Here is an 18390-nt window from a genome sequence, read left to right on the forward strand (position 1 = left end):
GAGAGGTGAAGTGTTTAAACTATTATGTGAAATCAAATTAATGATTGATGGAGTCAAGTTTTAGTGTAACATAACATGGTTGGTAACTTATTAAACTTAATTTATGTTTTAATTAGTTTAACTAATAAAGTTTCTTATCATCAAATAAGAAAATATTAGGATAAATCTTGTAAAATCTATGAAAATTTTATTGTGTATCTATATATATATATATATATATGTAAATCTTATTGATGTTCACAACTATATCTACAACCATTAAAAGATATTGTTCTGGCTTTTACCAAAAGAAAAAGGAAAAGAAAGTTTTGAATTTTCCCATCACACAAGCAACCAGAAACCAAAAAGGAGTTACTATGACTATGTTTGGAAAATTTAATGATGTTTGGTAATAACCAACAAACGGATATAAATATATTTGAATTTTTTTTTAATTATTCTTAAATGAAAAGCAGAAAAAAAGAATCTTCATAATTGACAGGACCGCCAAGTGACACTGAAACCAATAAAAACAATCATGTAAACTTGTTACAAAACCCATCTTCTTCATCAGCCACTTCCTTCTAATTGCAATTGTTCTCCAATAATCATCTTCTAATCTTCCTCATGGAAACCCATTCCTTAAAATCTCTCTTGGTCTTTCAAAACAGAATTTACGAAGGTATATAATAACCCAACCACACCTTGCTCATTCCAAGCTCAAGTTTTTGTTGATTTTGTGTTTTCAAAGTAAAAATCCTGACTTTAAAAGAGGGATTTCTTAATATTCAATTTTTAGATACTATTTCTCTCTTTTTGTTTGTTTGCTGATTTATGATATGTTTTCTTTTTTATTGGCTTGCTTTGCAGAGTTGATTAGGAGCTTGCATGTGTACCAAGTGGAGGATGGGAAGCAAAATGAAATTGAGAGAGAGTTTTTGTTCTCAGCCAATGGATCATATATGGAAATGACAACTAATCCAGCTCTCAGATTGCTTAAGTTTCGGGTTTCTGAAGTGTATGAAGGGCTTGTGAACAGTTTGTGGCTTTGCATTCTTGCATTTCATGCCGATCGTCCACCTCACTTTACATGCATTCCTTCTCTACTCTCAATTTCCAGGTACACCATTTTTTGCTAAATTTTATTCACTGTCTCATTTTTTCAGGTGTCCATTTGCTGAATTGATTGAGTTAATTTAATGGTTTACCGTTTGATGATTTTATGACATATATTCTAAGATGATTAATTTTTGACTTGGACATGAAAGGCTAAAACTTAGTTATAAAACTTAGTTACAGTTGTTTAGGTGTTAAGTGTGTTACAACCACGTGGTTGAATTTAATTGAAGAACATACAGTACAGCATTTAAGGAATTGTAATTAAGTTTTGGCCGGCATAAAAAGACTGGTCTTTCGTTCAAAAAGAACTGCAGTTAATTTTGTGTGGTTATGTTACAGTTAATTAAGTCCATAGAATGGTGCATGGTAATCAAAAAGCCATTTCGATGTTACTATTGTAGTTATAAGATAGTTTGTAATAGATGACAAATTGATTTTAGCAGCTAAAGGAAGCAGCTTTATAATTTTTTTTTTTTTTTATAAGAAGCAGCTTTATAATTGAAAGAAGATTTTTCCTTTAAAGAAAATAAAAATAAATATTGCAAGATATTTGCCTTAGAGGTTTCCTTTAAGCGAGTTGGGGAACTTGTAAGTTATAACATTTCTTGAATTGGACCTCCTCTTCTTGGACTTGTTCTAATAAGCTGTATAGGCTGGAAAATAAGCAAAAAGGATTGTCATGCGGACCTGATCTACTTCAAGTAATCACGTTTCTCTTATGAAAGGCTTCAGATAATAGCAGTAATGATTACTATATTGGAAGTCACAATCCCAGCAAAGCAACAGAGTGATCTTCAATTAATATTTCATCATTTTTTTTTCCTTTCTTTTTAAAGAATGCCTTATGATTTTACAAATTTTGAAAGTAAAATGCAGATGCTTAGATCATTAGAATTAGAGAATTCTAATTCTACTCTATTTTACCATTCTAAAAAGTCACTTTATCATTACACCATCCCATTTTACAATACCTCCAGCATCCCAAAACTCTATTTTTATTAAAATATTATTTTTTAATATTTTTTTATTATTTTTTTCTAACCGTAACTTTTGGTTTTCCGGGCTTTTCAACAGTCTTTTTTTTCCTTTCTCCCTCAACCTCTAGCACCGGTTCAACATACAAAGCCACACACACACACACAGACCCATGATACACTGATCAACCTATCCAAACCCATCACCCCACACACACACACACACACACACACAAACCATCAAACCTTAAACAGAGCCACACACACAATCCATCAAACCAGTTGGAGCCAATGATCAACCCAGAAAAACCCAGCCATCAAAAATACCTAGAAAACATCGATGATCAACCTGGTTACCCAGCGGAACAAAAACCAGAAAAACCTAAGCCACCACTGCCCACTACTCACCAAAGTCCCACCATAACAAAAATCCCACCACACCCACCACCCAAGCCACCGATCAGCAAACCCAAGCCACCGATCAACAAACCCACGCCGCCGATTTGAAACCCACGCCGTCGAAAATACCCAAAAATCATCACCGGAGCCACCATCGAAGCTACTGATGATCAACCCAAACAATCCACCCACCGATCAACAGATCCACCATTTCAAACCCACCGATCAACCGATCCAAACCTACCATCAACTGATCCCAACCCAACGATCCAAACCTAGCTCGCCGATCCACGATGATTCAACCTCCAACCTCAAAAATCCAAAACCCAGCACCGGTGCAATGAGAGAGAGGCCATGCAATGAGAGATGAGAGAGAGGCTTGTGAGATGGGTGAGAAATTTTGGAGATGGGTGAGAAATTTTAGCTATGAAGCTTCAGAGATGAGAGAGCAGATGGAGAAACAGAGAAGGAAGAAAGAGAAGAGAACAGAAAAAATGAGAGGGATGAGAGAGAAATTTCGGGGAAAAAGGAGTAAATTTTTTTTTTTTTCAAATACTGTGAACAGTGCAATTCTCTGTTTAGAATTTTACTATAGCAATATTGCAAAAAAATTTGCAATACTGCTGTTTACAATTCCCTGATGCAAGAGTTTTTTAGGCTTAAAATGCCAAATGTCCCTTAGATTTGGCATTAGCATTCCCCAATGCTAATGCTCTTACATAAGAAATTTCTGATCATGGTCACCACATTTCTCCTTGGTGATGCTTGATGTTTTGATGCAATCTCTTTCTATCATGTTAGAAGTTCTATTTAATAAGCTAAAGAGATGTTTTGTTTGTGTTTTAAAAATTACGATTAAAAACAGCACAAAATGAGTCCATTTAAACACTTAAATGAAATTGTGATTAATAGGCAATAGCTTCATATAATTTCTCTCAATCCCTCTTCTAATTTTAATAAAAATAAATAAATTTGACCCACATATGGTCTGAACCGAATATCGTACACAACTCTAGCCATGCCACTCCTAGGTGGAGAATAAGTTGAACTTTAATGTTATGTTTCCAAGTTTGCTGATAAACTAATTTATAATGTTCCTGACTTTATTTTTGAATTATTCAGAAATCCCAAGCTGAAGTCAGTACCAACAATAGCCGTTGATCTTCAGATTATTTTCCAGTTGGACTGCATTATGGAAGACAAAGAGCAATCACGATTTCCAAAAGGGGAAACATGCCAACAGAATGATGATTGTTACCGTCAATCAAGAAGAAGTTCTCCCACTCTTCATCTGGATCTTAACCGTCTTCCTTATCCTGTTACCGAGTTTGAATCATCTGAAGATCAAGAAAAGGAACATTGTTCACCAGGTTTAATGCTCATGTTCTGCTCTCCTTGCTCCTGTTTTTTTCTTCTTTATTTTTTTAAATTTATAATTCTCTCTCTATCATAGCAGTAACATGGGGCTGAAATTATTAACTTTGTCTTGGCAATTACAATATAAGTTTTTTTTTTTTTTTTTTTAAATTGAATTGCTTTATGTCAGCAACAACTTACATTAGAGTGCTAAACTTAGTTGAAATTCAATTGATAAATTCTTTCAATAACAACAAAGCAAGTTTAATTAAAATGCTACTACTTGCAATACTAACCATAATTAACTAGTTATTTTCTTGCAATTGTGCTGTTGAATCTATTCAGTTCCTTCCTTTTTTTAAAGCAAACACAACAAGGTTATGTCAGGAAAAAAAAAACAAAAGTTCCCTCTGGACAAGAGCTGAAATTTTTTCATGTTATTTGTTTCATTTGACTTCAGAATTTTATTGAATTCTTCAAATTTGATATCTTATAGATAGGATGGAAGATTGCAGGTATTGTACACAATAAGAAAAAGAGAGCAGCAAGTGAACATGTTGCAAGGATTGCTTTATCGGATCTAGCCAAGTATTTTGATCTTCCAATTGTGGAAGCTTCAAGAAATTTGAAAGTCGGGCTTACAGTTCTAAAAAGGAAATGTAGAGAATTTGGTATTCCTCGTTGGCCACATAGGAAGATCAAATCCCTTGACAGTCTCATTCATGATCTACAGGTCCTTTCTCTGCACTAAATACAGTGTTATACTTATTTTGAAAATAATATTTTTTAACTCTATATTTATAAGTTTCTACACTAACAACGACATTGACATTTTCTCATTATATATTTATCATTTCTAGATATAATGAAAGCATTTGTGCCAGATTTAAGATGCATAAACATTAAACTTAGAGTCAATACATTTGATGTTATGGTATTAATTGCAATAATCAACCCTTGAAATTGAATTGGTTTCACTTTGATAATTGGCAATGTGAAACTAGCTTTGACATTTTTACATATTAGCATTGATGCATCTTTCTCGTGTAAGCACATTCGCAAACATATCTATTCCTATATATTATACATAGAGAACCATTTACAGGAAGAGACAGAACGGCAACAGCAGAAGAACAAGGTTGCAGCCATGGCAGTTGCAAAGAGGCAAAAGATGTTGGAGAGTGAAAAAGAAAATATAGAGAGAAAACCTTTTATGGAGTTGCAGTGTGAAACCAAGAAATTCAGGCAAGATGTTTTCAAAAGAAGGCATCGAGCTAGGGCTATTGGAAACCAAGATCCATCCACCTCAAGTAATGAGAGTACTAACAAAGTATAGATTATTATATCAAAACTTACGAAAGTTAAAAAGTTAAGACTTTCAACTTGTACAGCTTTACTTCTAATTGTGGTATTTCAAAAACTCTCTTGTGGTTTGCCACCAATTAGAATTTGTTAGAATTTACATTAAACTCAAATCCAGTGTTTTTCTTTTTCTTATCATTATGGTTCATTTAAAAAGTTTTTTACTAGCTGCTTCAATTCTTTTCTCAACCAAATGATTATGAAGTATTTTTTTTTAAAACAAAATTTACAACTATGTGAAGTTTTTTTATTTTCAAGTTGTACTGTCTATGAAAAACTTTTTGTGGCACTAGCACAATATCACTAATTGGTTATTAGTTTCCTCTAATATGTCAATAATTTTGCTTGTAACAAATTTTGTTAACTTAGTGTTCTATTTCATAGACAAAATAGAAAAACAATAAGAGTGATGTAGCGATTTGATCATACTATATGTGTTTACAAATTTAAAAACGACATAATATAGTTAATGATATTAATAGACATATTTCATGTTTACTCAAGAATGCAAATATCATTTTGATCAAATGAAAATGAAGATATTTTTATTGTCAATTTCATTTTTTTTTTTTTGCTTTTTTGCTTTTTCTCTGTATATCTGTATATATAATGTGCCTTATTTTGAAAACTCATTATTTGCAACTTTGTTTTAGACTAGCATGCTATTTTTTGACAAAAGTTGGAAGAGAATTTTTCATATTATCATAATTATAAAATAGAAACAAGGTTATCGTTTTTTCATATGAAGTTCTTATTGGTAAAAACTACTTTATTAGTCTTTTTTTTCATATGAAGTTCTTAATGGGAAAAAAACTGCTTTATTAGAGAAATAAAAACTTCATGAAATCACAAATATATATATATATATATATATATATAATTATTTTCACTAGGTTAACCTTATAATTGATTGATTATTTTTCATATTTTTTATTGTGTATAATTAAATTTTTTTTGTATTTTATTTCAATTTTTTGGTGAATAAGAAATTTATTTTAAAGCAAGAATTAGGTATACAACAATCTTAAGCAACTAAATTTAAGCAAGAATATTATATTCCGAATCAATTTTTTTTTAATATAAACCTTATATAAATGAATGCATGTGCCTCATTAAACATATGACAGTAATTTAATATTTTGTCATAAAGAAAAATAATATTATTTTTTTACTGAATAAAAAGAATACTAAAAATAAACAAATGATTAAAAGTTTTAATAATATGAAAGGCTGAATAAAAAAATATTCTATTTTCTCCACAAGAAATATGCCACATGGTAAAACCTTACTTCCAGCTTGAAATAAATTATATAAAACAAAATTATTAGTTGGGAACTTGGAATTACACATACCAACTTATATGTTAGTTTATATACTTGATATTTACACACATAGACAAGTTATTTACAGTGCCCAATACCATTATTTATTTTAAGAGTTTTTTAATTATATATTAAAATTTAAATGATGCATTTGCTTATAAGGAATGTTTGCATTAAGGTTGCATTTGAATACTTGAATTTGGATTTAAATTTGAGTTTAAATTAATGGATTTAAAATACCTTAATTCCAAATCTACAAATATTCAAGTATATCTTTTGGATTTCTAAACTTCTATGGGTTTAGAAGGTTTAGAATTGCTGGTGGATTTGTTGAATCCAAATCCTTGCTTGACCTTTTGCAAACTATCCAAACAAAGTATTTCAATTTTATTCACCTAAATCCAAATACATGTACCCAAATCATGCCATGGAAACACACCATTACTTTTGCTTAGGTGAGAAGTTCAATAAATAGTACCTATTCCCCTTTTAAAGAAGAGTTGCACATGTCATTAATTAAAAGATGGAATTCTCAAAGAGTGCCGTACATGGTACCACCCATGCTCTTAAACGAGGTTATTACTTTTATCTTATGCATGTATAATAATTGTATTTGTATATATATGATGTGTGCTGGGCTTAAATTGGGTTGAGCCTGATCAATTAAACAAAGCATACACAACCTGACCTTTTTTACAGGTAACCCGACCTGAACAATTGAATCCAACCCAATAAACCATATCAGTGGACTGCGGACACTGGAATATCTGCCAATAAACGTAAATTCGATTTCAAAAAGTAAAAAAGATACCAGATAAGTCGATCAATGTTCTACGCAGCCTGCATAACCTTTTTTTTTTAATGTAAAGTTTTAGCACCAAAATACACCTAGGAATTGAAAAGAACATGCACATATCATTAGAACACCAAAAATAAATCCAAGTCAGCATTAAAGTCCGCTGGCCATAGTTCCTGACGATCACTGCCTTGATCTGGACTCAGCCCGCCTTGCTTCATCTGGTGTGGAAGGAAACAGCTCCACATACCTAGACCCAATTGTCATCTTGTCCTTGCACATCGCCCTCTTAGCCTCATCTACAGTAACAAACTCTACATATGCCTCGCCGGTAGCTTTCCCATCTGGGCGACATGCAATATGTACTCTCTCTTCTATCAGCTTAAAATCCCGGAAAAATTCAACAATTTCAGTTTTTTTCACAGAGAAAGGGAGACCACGCATCTTCAATATTTCAGTGTATTCTAGTTGGTCCTTATCATTGAACCTCTTTGATCGGGCCGGAGGAGGGCTTCCATGGTAATCATTATCATAGATTCCTTCATAGTTTACCTCTCCAGCAACAGCATTGTAATAATCCTGTCTCTTGCATCTGAAAACTTCCACATACCTCCTTCCCATGCTCTGCCGATCTCTCTGTAAAGCAAACTCAACCTGCATGGATCCCGCGAAGACAACAAAGGCTTCTCCTGAGAACCGTCCACTCTTGTTAACCAGCAAAACATCCACAATGTCCAGTCCAGCAAAGAACTTGAAAATGTCAATATCAGTGCAGTTGAAGGGAAGCCCCCTGAGACGAACTACTGGAAAAGGAGGGGGCTGAAAGCCACCAGCATAGCCATAAGGTTGAAAGCCACTTGGGCCACTGCTCACTGCGAAGTAGGGATTGGATTCCATCATTCTTTGTCTCTTTGAGCCGACCTCGTACCCGTCCGAAACCCCCCCGCTTCCCAACATTGCCCTTCAATTATAAATACCCAAAAAAAAAAAAAAAAATCCCCCACTCAACCTGTTAATAAAACCAAACCCAACCCACGATTCCCTGACACCTAAATCTTTAACACTAAAATTTTTATCCTAAAAAAAATGACCATATTTACTAGCCCTCTTAAAAACAGCCAACATATGAATCCCAAGCACACATCAAACATAACTTTATATAAGCAACAAAACATCAAATTGCATATCAAGACTGCATAACATATGGAATCCAAAATGTTGACAAGAATTATATATGAAACAAAAATGTTATTATAAGTTAACCAGATAAGTAAAAAAGTTAAATAAGTTCATCTTCTAAGCTAATGCCTAATCAGCTCCAATAATTATAATTTGATAATAGGGCATTTTAACATCTAACACCATGGAAAATAAGAGGGGGAAACATGACATTACCAAAATTTATAAGAAGATCCTAATCCTCCCTTAGTGCCACTAACTCAATAAAAAAAAAATTAAGTACACAAAATGCTGTTGCTTCTCCATAAAATATGAAACCACCCAAAAGTTTTACGCGTAACACTTAGCCCCCTGATGGTATTGTTTTGTGTGTAAACCATTCATTGTATCACACTTAACCCTCCCAAGGCCCCCCCTGTAGTTTTGTTTTATGTGAAAAATTAGAGTTACATTTTCACATAAAACAATATCATGGGAGTTTTGTGTCACACTTAAAAATCTCAAAGGGGTTATGTGTAACACAATTAATGGTTTACACATAAAACACACCACCACAAAGGGGTTAAGTGTCACACTCAACACCTTAAGGGGGTTTCGTGTTTTATGGGAAAACCAAATGTTTTTTTTTTTTTCTTTTGTGTTTTTCCCAAAAATAAAAACAGAAATCCAACCACCACCACCACCACCACCAAACCTTAGCCCCAAAAGCTTGGGATCAGCTATGGATCCAATCCTTGACAGACTAATCAGCAAGTTGTTATCAAAACAGATTAATATTTACACTGCTTTCGCTGATTTACATAACTTTTCTGGGAAATAAAATGCATATTGAATGTTCTTTTTAACATGTAACCCGTAAATTCCTCAAGCAAAAATCAATCATTTTTTATTGAAACAACATCAAACAATCAAGAACCACACAAAATACACTTCTCTCATTTTTACCAAGCCAATCAAACTCAAATTCATAGTTCTTAAACACACATACACACACACACACATACATACATACATATATAGCATGAGAAAAAAGCAATGAAGAAGCATCAAAAGCCCTAATTCAATTGAAACCAAACCCTATCTATCTACGTCATGGCAAAACAACAAGAAGGAAATCGCGAGAAACAAACAGGAATTAAAGTATGCAGGAAAAGAAACTTACCCTCTTGGTCCGTACATGGCTACGAGAAAATTCGGAGTCCTAGGAAGCTGCTTCGATTCTCCGAAGAGAGAAAAGATTGAATCTTTGAAAGCGAATTAGCGCGTATAAGCTTCAGAACGACGTCGTTGTAGGGGGTGCAGAAACCCTAACTAGCCTAGGGTTAAAATTTCAGAGCGTTGAAACTTTGAAAGAAAAGGATTTTCTGAATTCTGATTTTTTTTTTTTCTTCTTCGTTTGCGTTTTTATTCTCTCTCTGATTTGGGGGTTTGGGAAATTGCAATTTATTAGTCTTTATTAATTGGGCTTCTATGTAATTACGGTAATATCCTTTTGAGTGAGTACGTTGGGATCCCTATTTGGAGGGTGGTTTTGGAAAATCGGAAGCTCACCGACATCCTGGGTTATATTTCAGAAAACAAAATAAATAAATAACGTTTTAAAAAAATCAAAAATCAAAATGTATCACTCATCTCAATTTGCAATTTATACTTTTGTGACCAATAAAACTATAAGTTTAATCTATTACAATTAAAATGTCATTATCACCAAAAAAAAAAAAAAAGTTTAAAATGTCGTAAAAAATATGAAACATTTAGGTCTTAGAGTTTATAATATTCACGAGCTCATAAGCATTTTGTATTATTTAAATTTTGATGTAAAAGTTCAAATCTTAAAAATCTAAACTATTAACATAGAGGAAGCTCTAGAAGAAATAACATTAATGAATGATGAATAGGAATAAAAATAGGATATATCAAACAAACAAATAATTATGATATTTTTTAGCAAAAATAAAATGGTTTTTGTCTTGTTGTGGGAGAGGCAATATTCATGCTAATAAGAGACTTTAAACTAAAAAGGGTAGTGGGATATGAAGCGATTCTTGATGATCCATTCAAACTACAAGAAGAAGTTAGTGCTTCGAGATTATATAAAGTCAACAATAATTTTTTAAAATTTAATGAAACCACAATTTTTTTTTCTTTAATTAAAAGATAGAAGAAGATGAGACCACAATTTAATAATATGTATATTTCAGTTTTCGAATTTCAATAAGGGAATATGGAAAAGGCAGCAAAGTTTATCACAATTGCCGTGCATAGCTGTATGAAAAAGATTGCTCACTTGATTTTTTTTTTTTTTTTTTTTTTTATAGGAATGATTGCTTGATTGTTTATCTGTGAGCGTAACACAGTATCAATAAATATCAACAATATAATACAAGATATATGAGTAATGAAACATCACAGAGGCTCATTGGTAGCAAATGATGTGCTTGTAATGGGTCTCCCTGTCTTTTATATATTATCCTTTATCGTCCTCTTGGAATTTTCAAAAACAATGCCTAGGCCCTAGTATTGAACCACCACTCGGCCTCTTCTCCAATGCTTCACCAACATCTTCATTTAATCAACATAGCCCCCTGATTACACTCTTGGCTGTGGCCTATCTGGTCATTCTCTACAAGCTCATATTTTGCAAATTGATTTGCTTCTTGCTAGTGATTCTAGTTTACAACCAAAACTGCACTGGTACGACTTTTACATGGACTATTAAATGGAAGCTACTGCACATGTGCTCATTCCAACCTTCCGTTAACCAATGCAGTTTCTGATTGAATATTTTTAAGTACTAGAAAACTGAACCAAGCACTTACAATTGGCTTTCGTTCTCAAGCTATTGAGAATGTTTTTGACATCTCTTTTTCATTTCTTATGATTATGTTTTGCACAAAGCTAGCGGGCGTGTTAAAATCAAGGGTGTTGTCTGAAGAGCTCAACACGCGTCAGGAATGAGCATACATGGTCTTTGTAAACAACGTAGCAAACCATAAAAATGCAAATATTTCTAGAACAAATATCTGTCACTGAGCACATCAAAATTTGGTACTTGAATATCTTTTACTAATATGAAACATGCGTTTTACAAGAGGCTAATTTTTCTAACCAAAATCTTCGGACTAAGGCTTCTTGTTATTATACTCCATAATCTAAACTTACAAGCAGGCCAAATAAATAAAAACAAAATAATGTAGATTGTTACAGGAATTGATTGCAAAATTGTTTTTCTTCCTTGAAATTCAGAAAACAGAAATCACACATTTTCGGATGAGAAGATAATAAGCACCATGATCTTTTTTCTACTTGAGGAGTTGGCAAACAAATTGCTCACCCTGGTAGATAATATTAATCAAGGTATTATCCCAACCTGCAGTTACACATTAAGAGACCAGTTAAGAACTTAGGAGTAACATTCAGAAACCTGTATGCATCACAATACATGCTTTAAGAAAATGGCTCTCTCTCTCTCTCTCTCTCTCTCTCTCTCTCTCTCTCTCTCTCTCTCTCTAACACACACACCATTTTTCAACTTTCAGTACGCGTATTATACAAATTTAACTGAGTTAAACAATTGCACTCATGGCCCTACACTTCTATGTACGATGATCTAATGAGCTGAGAACCTTGTCAAACATTTAATTTATATACACCATACATGCAAAAGAATCTTAAATTCTTAAAATAGGTTAGTTCTGAATATTGTAAATTTCCAGAGGTAAAAAGAATTCCTGATATTCTTTTTCCCCATTAAAAGAATAAGATAACAATCAGCACCAGATTCAAAGAAGAGGGTTTTTAAATCTTATGAGTGTAGAATTTGGAGATCACATTGCTCCAGGAATTACACAATTTGAAGCACTAAGAGGTGTTCATCCCTGTATATCTGTCAACAGTCATCATGATAATATATATTTTTTTTTTGATAAGTACAGTCATCAGGTTGCACTAAATGTTCTCATCTCGATCAATAAATCTCCCCATTAACTTTCTGAAAGTTTGTCAGCAATTTAAAATACAGAACAGCAGGTATAGGACATGAGACTCAGCCCAGCCATCCTCAACGGGGAACTGGCCCAACAATTTTTCCATTCTTCACAAAGGGTTTCTCTCATACAGGATATATGAAAATAATAAAAGTAGAAAACTTAAAGGCTATTTACCATAACATGGTTGTTTAAAGTGCCTCCTGTCCTCCAAGATAGCAACTTCCCTGCCAAAAAAAAAAAAAAAAAGGAAATCTTTCAATATGAGGCAGCAGGCCAAGAATATTCTCAATTAGTTTGCATTTTTTCCTTAATGAATATGGCAGAGACAGGAATCTTTTACTTGGGCACGTTGGATATATAGAAAGTACAGCATAATTTCGTTAACCCAATAAGCACTGACTTGGTGAGGCCAAATATATACCAAAGAAGACCTCAAATGTCGTCGTCTTCTTTTTTTTTTTTTTTTTTTTTTGGGGGGTATTGCTTCCCCCACCCCCACCCCCACCCCCACCCCCCTTAAATATCGGGTTGCACTAAATGTTCTTATCTTGATCAATAAATTTCCTCATTATCTTTCTGAAAGTTTGTCAGCAATTTAAAATACAGAACAGCAGGTATAGGAAGTGAGGCTCAGCCCAGCCATCCTTAATGGGGAACTAGCCTAACAATTTTTCCATTCTTCACAAAGGGTTTCTCTCATACAGGATATATGAAAATAACAAAAATAGAAAACAAGTTAAAGGCTGTTTACCATTACATTGTTGTTTAAAGTGCCTCCTGCCCTCCAAGATAGCAACTTCCCTGCCAAAAAAAAAAAGAGAAAAATTTTCAATACACAGAAGCAGGCCAGGAATATTCTCAATTAGTTCGCATTTTTTCCTTGATGAATATCCTGAGGCAGAGACAGGAATCTTTTACTTGGGCACCGTTGGATATTAGAAAGTACAGCATAATTTTGTTAGCCCAATAAGTATTGGCTTGGTGAGGCCAAATATATACCAAAGAAGACCTCAAATGTCTTCTTCTTCTTTTTATTGGTTGGGAAGGTACCTAAGACCTGCTTCTGCTCCTACTACCTGTCATTTGCCTACTTAGTCTGTAATCAGGTTAGTTTGCAGAAGCATCATAAGCTGATCAATCAAACCACAAGTCCATAGAGTAAAATAGCAGGGGTGTAAGCAAACATGGCAAATTGACCACAAAATATAGCTAGTTTATAAATTCTTAAGATAATTTTGAAAATTCTGCCAGACAATTATCCAAAAAGAAAATTACTAAATGATGCAGTGATCACGAAAAACAACATTCAAAAAACAAGTTGAAGAAGGTACGTTTAAAAATCCTCAGTTTGAACACAGCCAATTGATAAAAATGCTATGGGCTAGGGAAAACAATATTCAAAACCAAGTGGAAGGTGTTTAACAATCCTCAGTTTGAATACAGTCAATTAATAAAAATGAAGTGGGCTTTCAGCATTTTCTTTAAAAAAAAAAAAAAAGAATCCTTTACTGGATTCAAGAAAACTAAAAGCCCTGAACATGAAACCACCTTTCCCTCCCCTAAACTTGGGAGTAGTACTTATTAAATATTCCAATGCACCAATCAATAAGCTTCCTTGAGCAAAAAAGAGGTGCAACAGAAAAAGGGGGGAATAAATCACATCAACAAAATACCACTAGGGAAGGTGAATATACTGCCTCAACACCAAAAGAAGTATTCTGAGCAACTCCGCCAATGCCAAAGTCATTGTAGCACCACACTATTCCACAGTGGCGGAGCTAGGATTCGACTTTAGGGGGGGCAAAATTTATAACTAATATACATGTGTCTCTATGAACAAATATATACTGTGTATGTAGGATACAACATATGCATCATATATACAAAATATTAACCAAACTTGACAATTAAATGCCAGTAATATGAATAGTAAGTGATCATTCAATATTGAAAGATCCCCTAAAATAATTGCATATCATTATATTGTGTATATTTTATTAGTTTTATGGAATTTGTCATGTAATTGTTTCCAATTTTTATATCTTAATACTTTTGAAAAGAAACCTTTTTTTGGGTGGTATTTTTGTCTCTTCAATTAAGACTTTTTCTTCTTTATTTAAGTTTATTTTTTATCATTGTCTATGTTTTTATAAATTTTGAACTTTAAAAAATATTGATAAAGTAAAAAAAGATATGAAGATATATGATATATCAATTGAGTTTGACTTTTCAAAAAGATAGGGAGATATATATACACACAAAGAAAAAAAGGATGAACGTTGGTGGCTCTGCACTTTACAGTTTTATTTTGAAACGTGTAGCTGAAGGGTTTTCAATACAGTTCAATTACTCACGCACTATTTATCACAGTTCCACCTTTTACTGCTACACACATAAAAAAGGAAAATTTTGGGCAGGTCAGGGGGGGCAAGTGCCCCCTCTCGACCCCCCCTGACTCCGCCCCTGCTATTCCACAACCGTTTCATCCATTTATTGTCATGGTTTAAGAAAAAAACATGTTTCGCACTTGCAAGACATCAATAAAATGCACTGAAAGAAAGACAAGACACATTCTTTTTATGCCCAGAAAATATTCAATTCATAAGCCAAAATCAGACCTTCCAGGTCACTGTTGCAATATATAGAGACACTTATTGCATTTTTCAGATCAATTCCAACAAAATGTAGCAACCAACACATCTCCATGACTTTTCACCAATAAAGATTAACTTAATCTACTTCTAGTTTAATAACTCAAGCCCAACTATGGTTGCAGTAGCTTTATGCGTCCTAGAGTCATTTGTTGCAAAGTAATGTGTACACAGCACATCATTCTATCAAGAGGTATAAAATGTCTTGTTGACCTCCTTGCCCCGATTTTCATCCATAAAATTCAATTCTACAATTACAGTTTAAAACACAACATTTCCCTACTTCTTAATTAAAATAAAAAAGAAAATACAGACTTCAACAGAGAACAGAGGAAAATTTTTCACTTCGAGAGGGTGTCAACCAATCTTCCACAACAACAACAATGACAAAGCCTCAGTCCCAAAATTCAACCATGGATCCTCAACAAATTAGATTGGGTCAGTCACAGGAATTCTTTTTCTCCGTTCTATCCTATCTAAAGTCATGCTCTCTGTTACTCCCCTAATTGACACGTCTTTTTTTTATTACTTCTTTTTCTCCAATCTTCCCAAAAAAAAAAAAAAAAAACGAGAATATTCAAAGATGTTTTGTAAAATATAAGCACAAAGAGCCTCACAAACTGTCAGAGGCAATCAAAGTCCATGAGAGAAATGACCATAGAAAGTTAGAATATAGATATACACATATATACATAAATGGTTAAACGCACACACAGCAAAAGTTCATAACAGCAAGTAAAAAATCCATCACCTATCCATTATCCAGTACACATTATAAAGAGCCATAAGAATCTTCTTAGAAACATTATCTATATCTTTTAACATATCACACACTACTCCATTAATAAAACATAAATTTTTTAACTCAACTTGTTAACTTGTACCATCACAAATAATAATGACTGTATCACTAAATCTTTCTAAATATCACCAGTTTCAACTTTCAAAGTAGAACCTACTATATGATGGTATAAAGCCATTGAAGCCCGGCAACGAAGGCATGCCAGTTAAAAAGGACGGTATGTTGGTTCATGATTGAGCAATGATCACATAAAACTCAGGGAAATTCAGGCAGTAAATAAAACAACTTCAACAGCGGTTTGGTTCATGCCTGATGGCATAATTTGGGACTTTCTAGAAAGTGGAAGATAAATCACGTATGTTTTGAACACACACAGCACAATATCATTATATTACATGACTGGTCAAGAATTTACTAATACTAACACTAGAGGGCATGCAAATATGTTCTTTACCTAAATATTCTTTTAGGTAAAAATAATAAGTTAGTCAAAATTCCAATTCTCATATCCAAGAAAACAAAAGGAAGACAAAATTCTAATTCTCATTTAAGTTATGTAAGATTAAGAACCATTACCCTTCAAGCTTGTGCAACCACCTCCTTCTCCTCCACATCATTTGTAGCAGCATTTGGCTCTGCGCCCTCAGCATCCTCGGTGGGCGGCTGAACCTGCTCGTCCTCCGGCAGTGGCTCCTCCACGTAATCATTCTCGAATGCATCCGGGGGCACTTCATAGATTCTAACCTGTGGTTTGGCTGGGTCTTTCACAAGCACATACTTCCCCTCATTCAACTTCATACACAAGTCCACAATGGACTTCACAATACCCCACATATTCGAAGTATTCAAATTAATCTGTGAAGCAAACTCCCTTGGCTTGTACCCGACAACTGCCAATATCACATGGTTGAAATGATCACGAGGATGAACCCGAGAGACATACCCCAGTTTCATCATATCGGCACTAGCTAGCAAAGCCTGAGCCGTCCATTTGGCCATCTTATTCGCATTGTTCTTTAGCTCAGTGGCCAACACAGCACCTCTCTGAGTCTCGAGCTTCTGCCTCCAATCGACACCCGAGTATTTGGAGTCGAATTCGTTGAGTGCATTCAGAGTTAAGAAGGACCTCTGATTGTTAATCTCAACAACACTCTGTACCTCACACCGAGCCACCAAGTACATATCGTTATCGAGCTTCCAGCGCCTATAGCGATATGCCACAGAGGCAACCTCTTCTCCTTCGCTGGCGAAGGGGTTAGGCTCTTCGAATGCGACCTTTTCCCATCCCTAATGAGAACCTGCTGGGAGAAGTTCTGGTTGATGTAAGCAGCCTCCACGCCGAGGGAATAGGAGGAATTGATATCGTCCTTAGCCTCAGGCAATGGCTCCTGAGAGGTCTCGTGGACAGAAAGCAAGTCGAGCTGAGAGCCATCACGCTTATCGAAGAACAACTTGTTCCCGACCCTCTGGACCACGATGTCCCATGAGTAAACCGACCTGGGCGCACACATGAGGGTGGAGAGGATGGTGTCGGTGGCGAAGACGGTGGCTTTGTCCTCGCTGGCGAGGCGGCGGATGACAGGGTCATCAGTGGTGGTAACCTTGAAGAAATTGCGGTTTTTGAAGCGCTCAAGGCGGCGCTCGTTCTTGGGAGTGATGCGATCAAAGGATCGATCGTAGAACTCGAGTGCGCCGCAGAGGAGGAGGTCCTCGGGTTCGGGGACGGAGAAGGAGAGCTTGGAGAAGGTGGAGAAGGGGATCTGGTCGAGCATGTTCCATTCGGGTTGGATATCGACGGAGGATTTCAAAGGCTCTCGGCGCATCATGTTGTTGGCGTTGAGCGGTTATTATTGTAGTGACGGTCGCGGCGAGCGCGTTCCTTCTCTGCCTCGCGCTTTTTGGCTTCGACTTCCTCGTCGCGGCGTTGAGGGAGCTGGCGCTGTTGCTGGAACCTCCACTTGGGGCCGAACTTGGGCTTAGGGGGAGGCTTGCCGTCGACGAGACGGAAGGAGGAGTCGTCATCGGCGGCGCCGGAGGAAGGGAAGGAGTCGTCGTTGGAGAAGTCGAAGACGGAATCGGAAGGGTTCTTGGAGCGGTTCTGGTTCTGGTTGTTGTAGTTGGTGCGGGTCCAGTCGGCGATACGGCCAAGCTTATCGGAGCGGGAGAAAGGGGCGAAGGGGACGTTGACAGGGAGGTTTAGGTTGAGATTGGAAGAATCGGGCGGGCCCCATCCGTCCGGATTGAATGGGACTTCTCCAACTTCGAACTCTCCTCCTCCTACCATTTTGAGAATGTGAAACTGAAGCAAAATCTGAAGGAGTAGATACAAGGCAGCGGCTTGGCTTTTGAGTTTTTGAAAGAAAGGGTTTTTCTTTTTTTGAGAAAGGGTTTTTCTTCGTTTGCGGGTTTATGCTCTTTCGGAGNATAGTTTCTTTGGTTGATAGGCTATATGTCTGGTCTAG

The 18390-nt window shown here is 35.2% G+C and overlaps 3 protein-coding genes across 4 annotated transcripts; 1 reads left to right on the top strand and 2 right to left on the bottom strand.

Annotated features, from left to right (window-relative positions):
- The first annotated feature begins 470 nt into the window (after positions 1-470).
- Positions 471-5317, top strand: LOC112005531 (protein RKD5). The gene is made up of 5 exons (XM_024037796.2): positions 471-661; positions 850-1099; positions 3594-3841; positions 4343-4560; positions 4933-5317. Exons 1-5 carry the CDS (start codon positions 607-609, stop codon positions 5161-5163), a joined length of 1002 nt encoding a protein of 333 aa, XP_023893564.1. The 5' UTR covers positions 471-606; the 3' UTR covers positions 5164-5317.
- A 1960-nt stretch (positions 5318-7277) lies between these two features.
- Positions 7278-9915, bottom strand: LOC112005513 (uncharacterized). Of its 2 annotated transcripts, none has more exons than XM_024037765.2 (2): positions 9649-9915; positions 7278-8179 (listed from the first exon to the last, which is right to left on the bottom strand). In XM_024037765.2, the coding sequence occupies exon 2, from the start codon at positions 7965-7967 to the stop codon at positions 7491-7493; it is 477 nt and encodes a 158-aa protein (XP_023893533.1). In that variant the 5' UTR covers positions 7968-8179; positions 9649-9915; the 3' UTR covers positions 7278-7490. The 2 variants fall into 2 exon arrangements, with proteins under 2 accessions (XP_023893533.1, XP_023893532.1); XM_024037764.2 differs by having other exon boundaries at positions 7278-8268.
- A 1601-nt stretch (positions 9916-11516) lies between these two features.
- On the bottom strand, positions 11517-18345 carry LOC112005488 (eukaryotic translation initiation factor 3 subunit D). The gene is given in 5 exon segments (XM_065765928.1): positions 11517-11856; positions 13227-13276; positions 16505-17202; positions 17205-17766; positions 17769-18345. Coding segments are annotated over 3 exon segments (1701 nt in total). The 5' UTR covers positions 18213-18345; the 3' UTR covers positions 11517-11856; positions 13227-13276; positions 16505-16507.
- Between the last annotated feature and the right edge of the window lie 45 nt (positions 18346-18390).

This window comes from Quercus suber, unplaced genomic scaffold, assembly GCF_002906115.3.
Source record: "Quercus suber isolate HL8 unplaced genomic scaffold, Cork oak 2.0 scaffold_664, whole genome shotgun sequence".
Lineage (NCBI taxonomy): Eukaryota > Viridiplantae > Streptophyta > Magnoliopsida > Fagales > Fagaceae > Quercus > Quercus suber.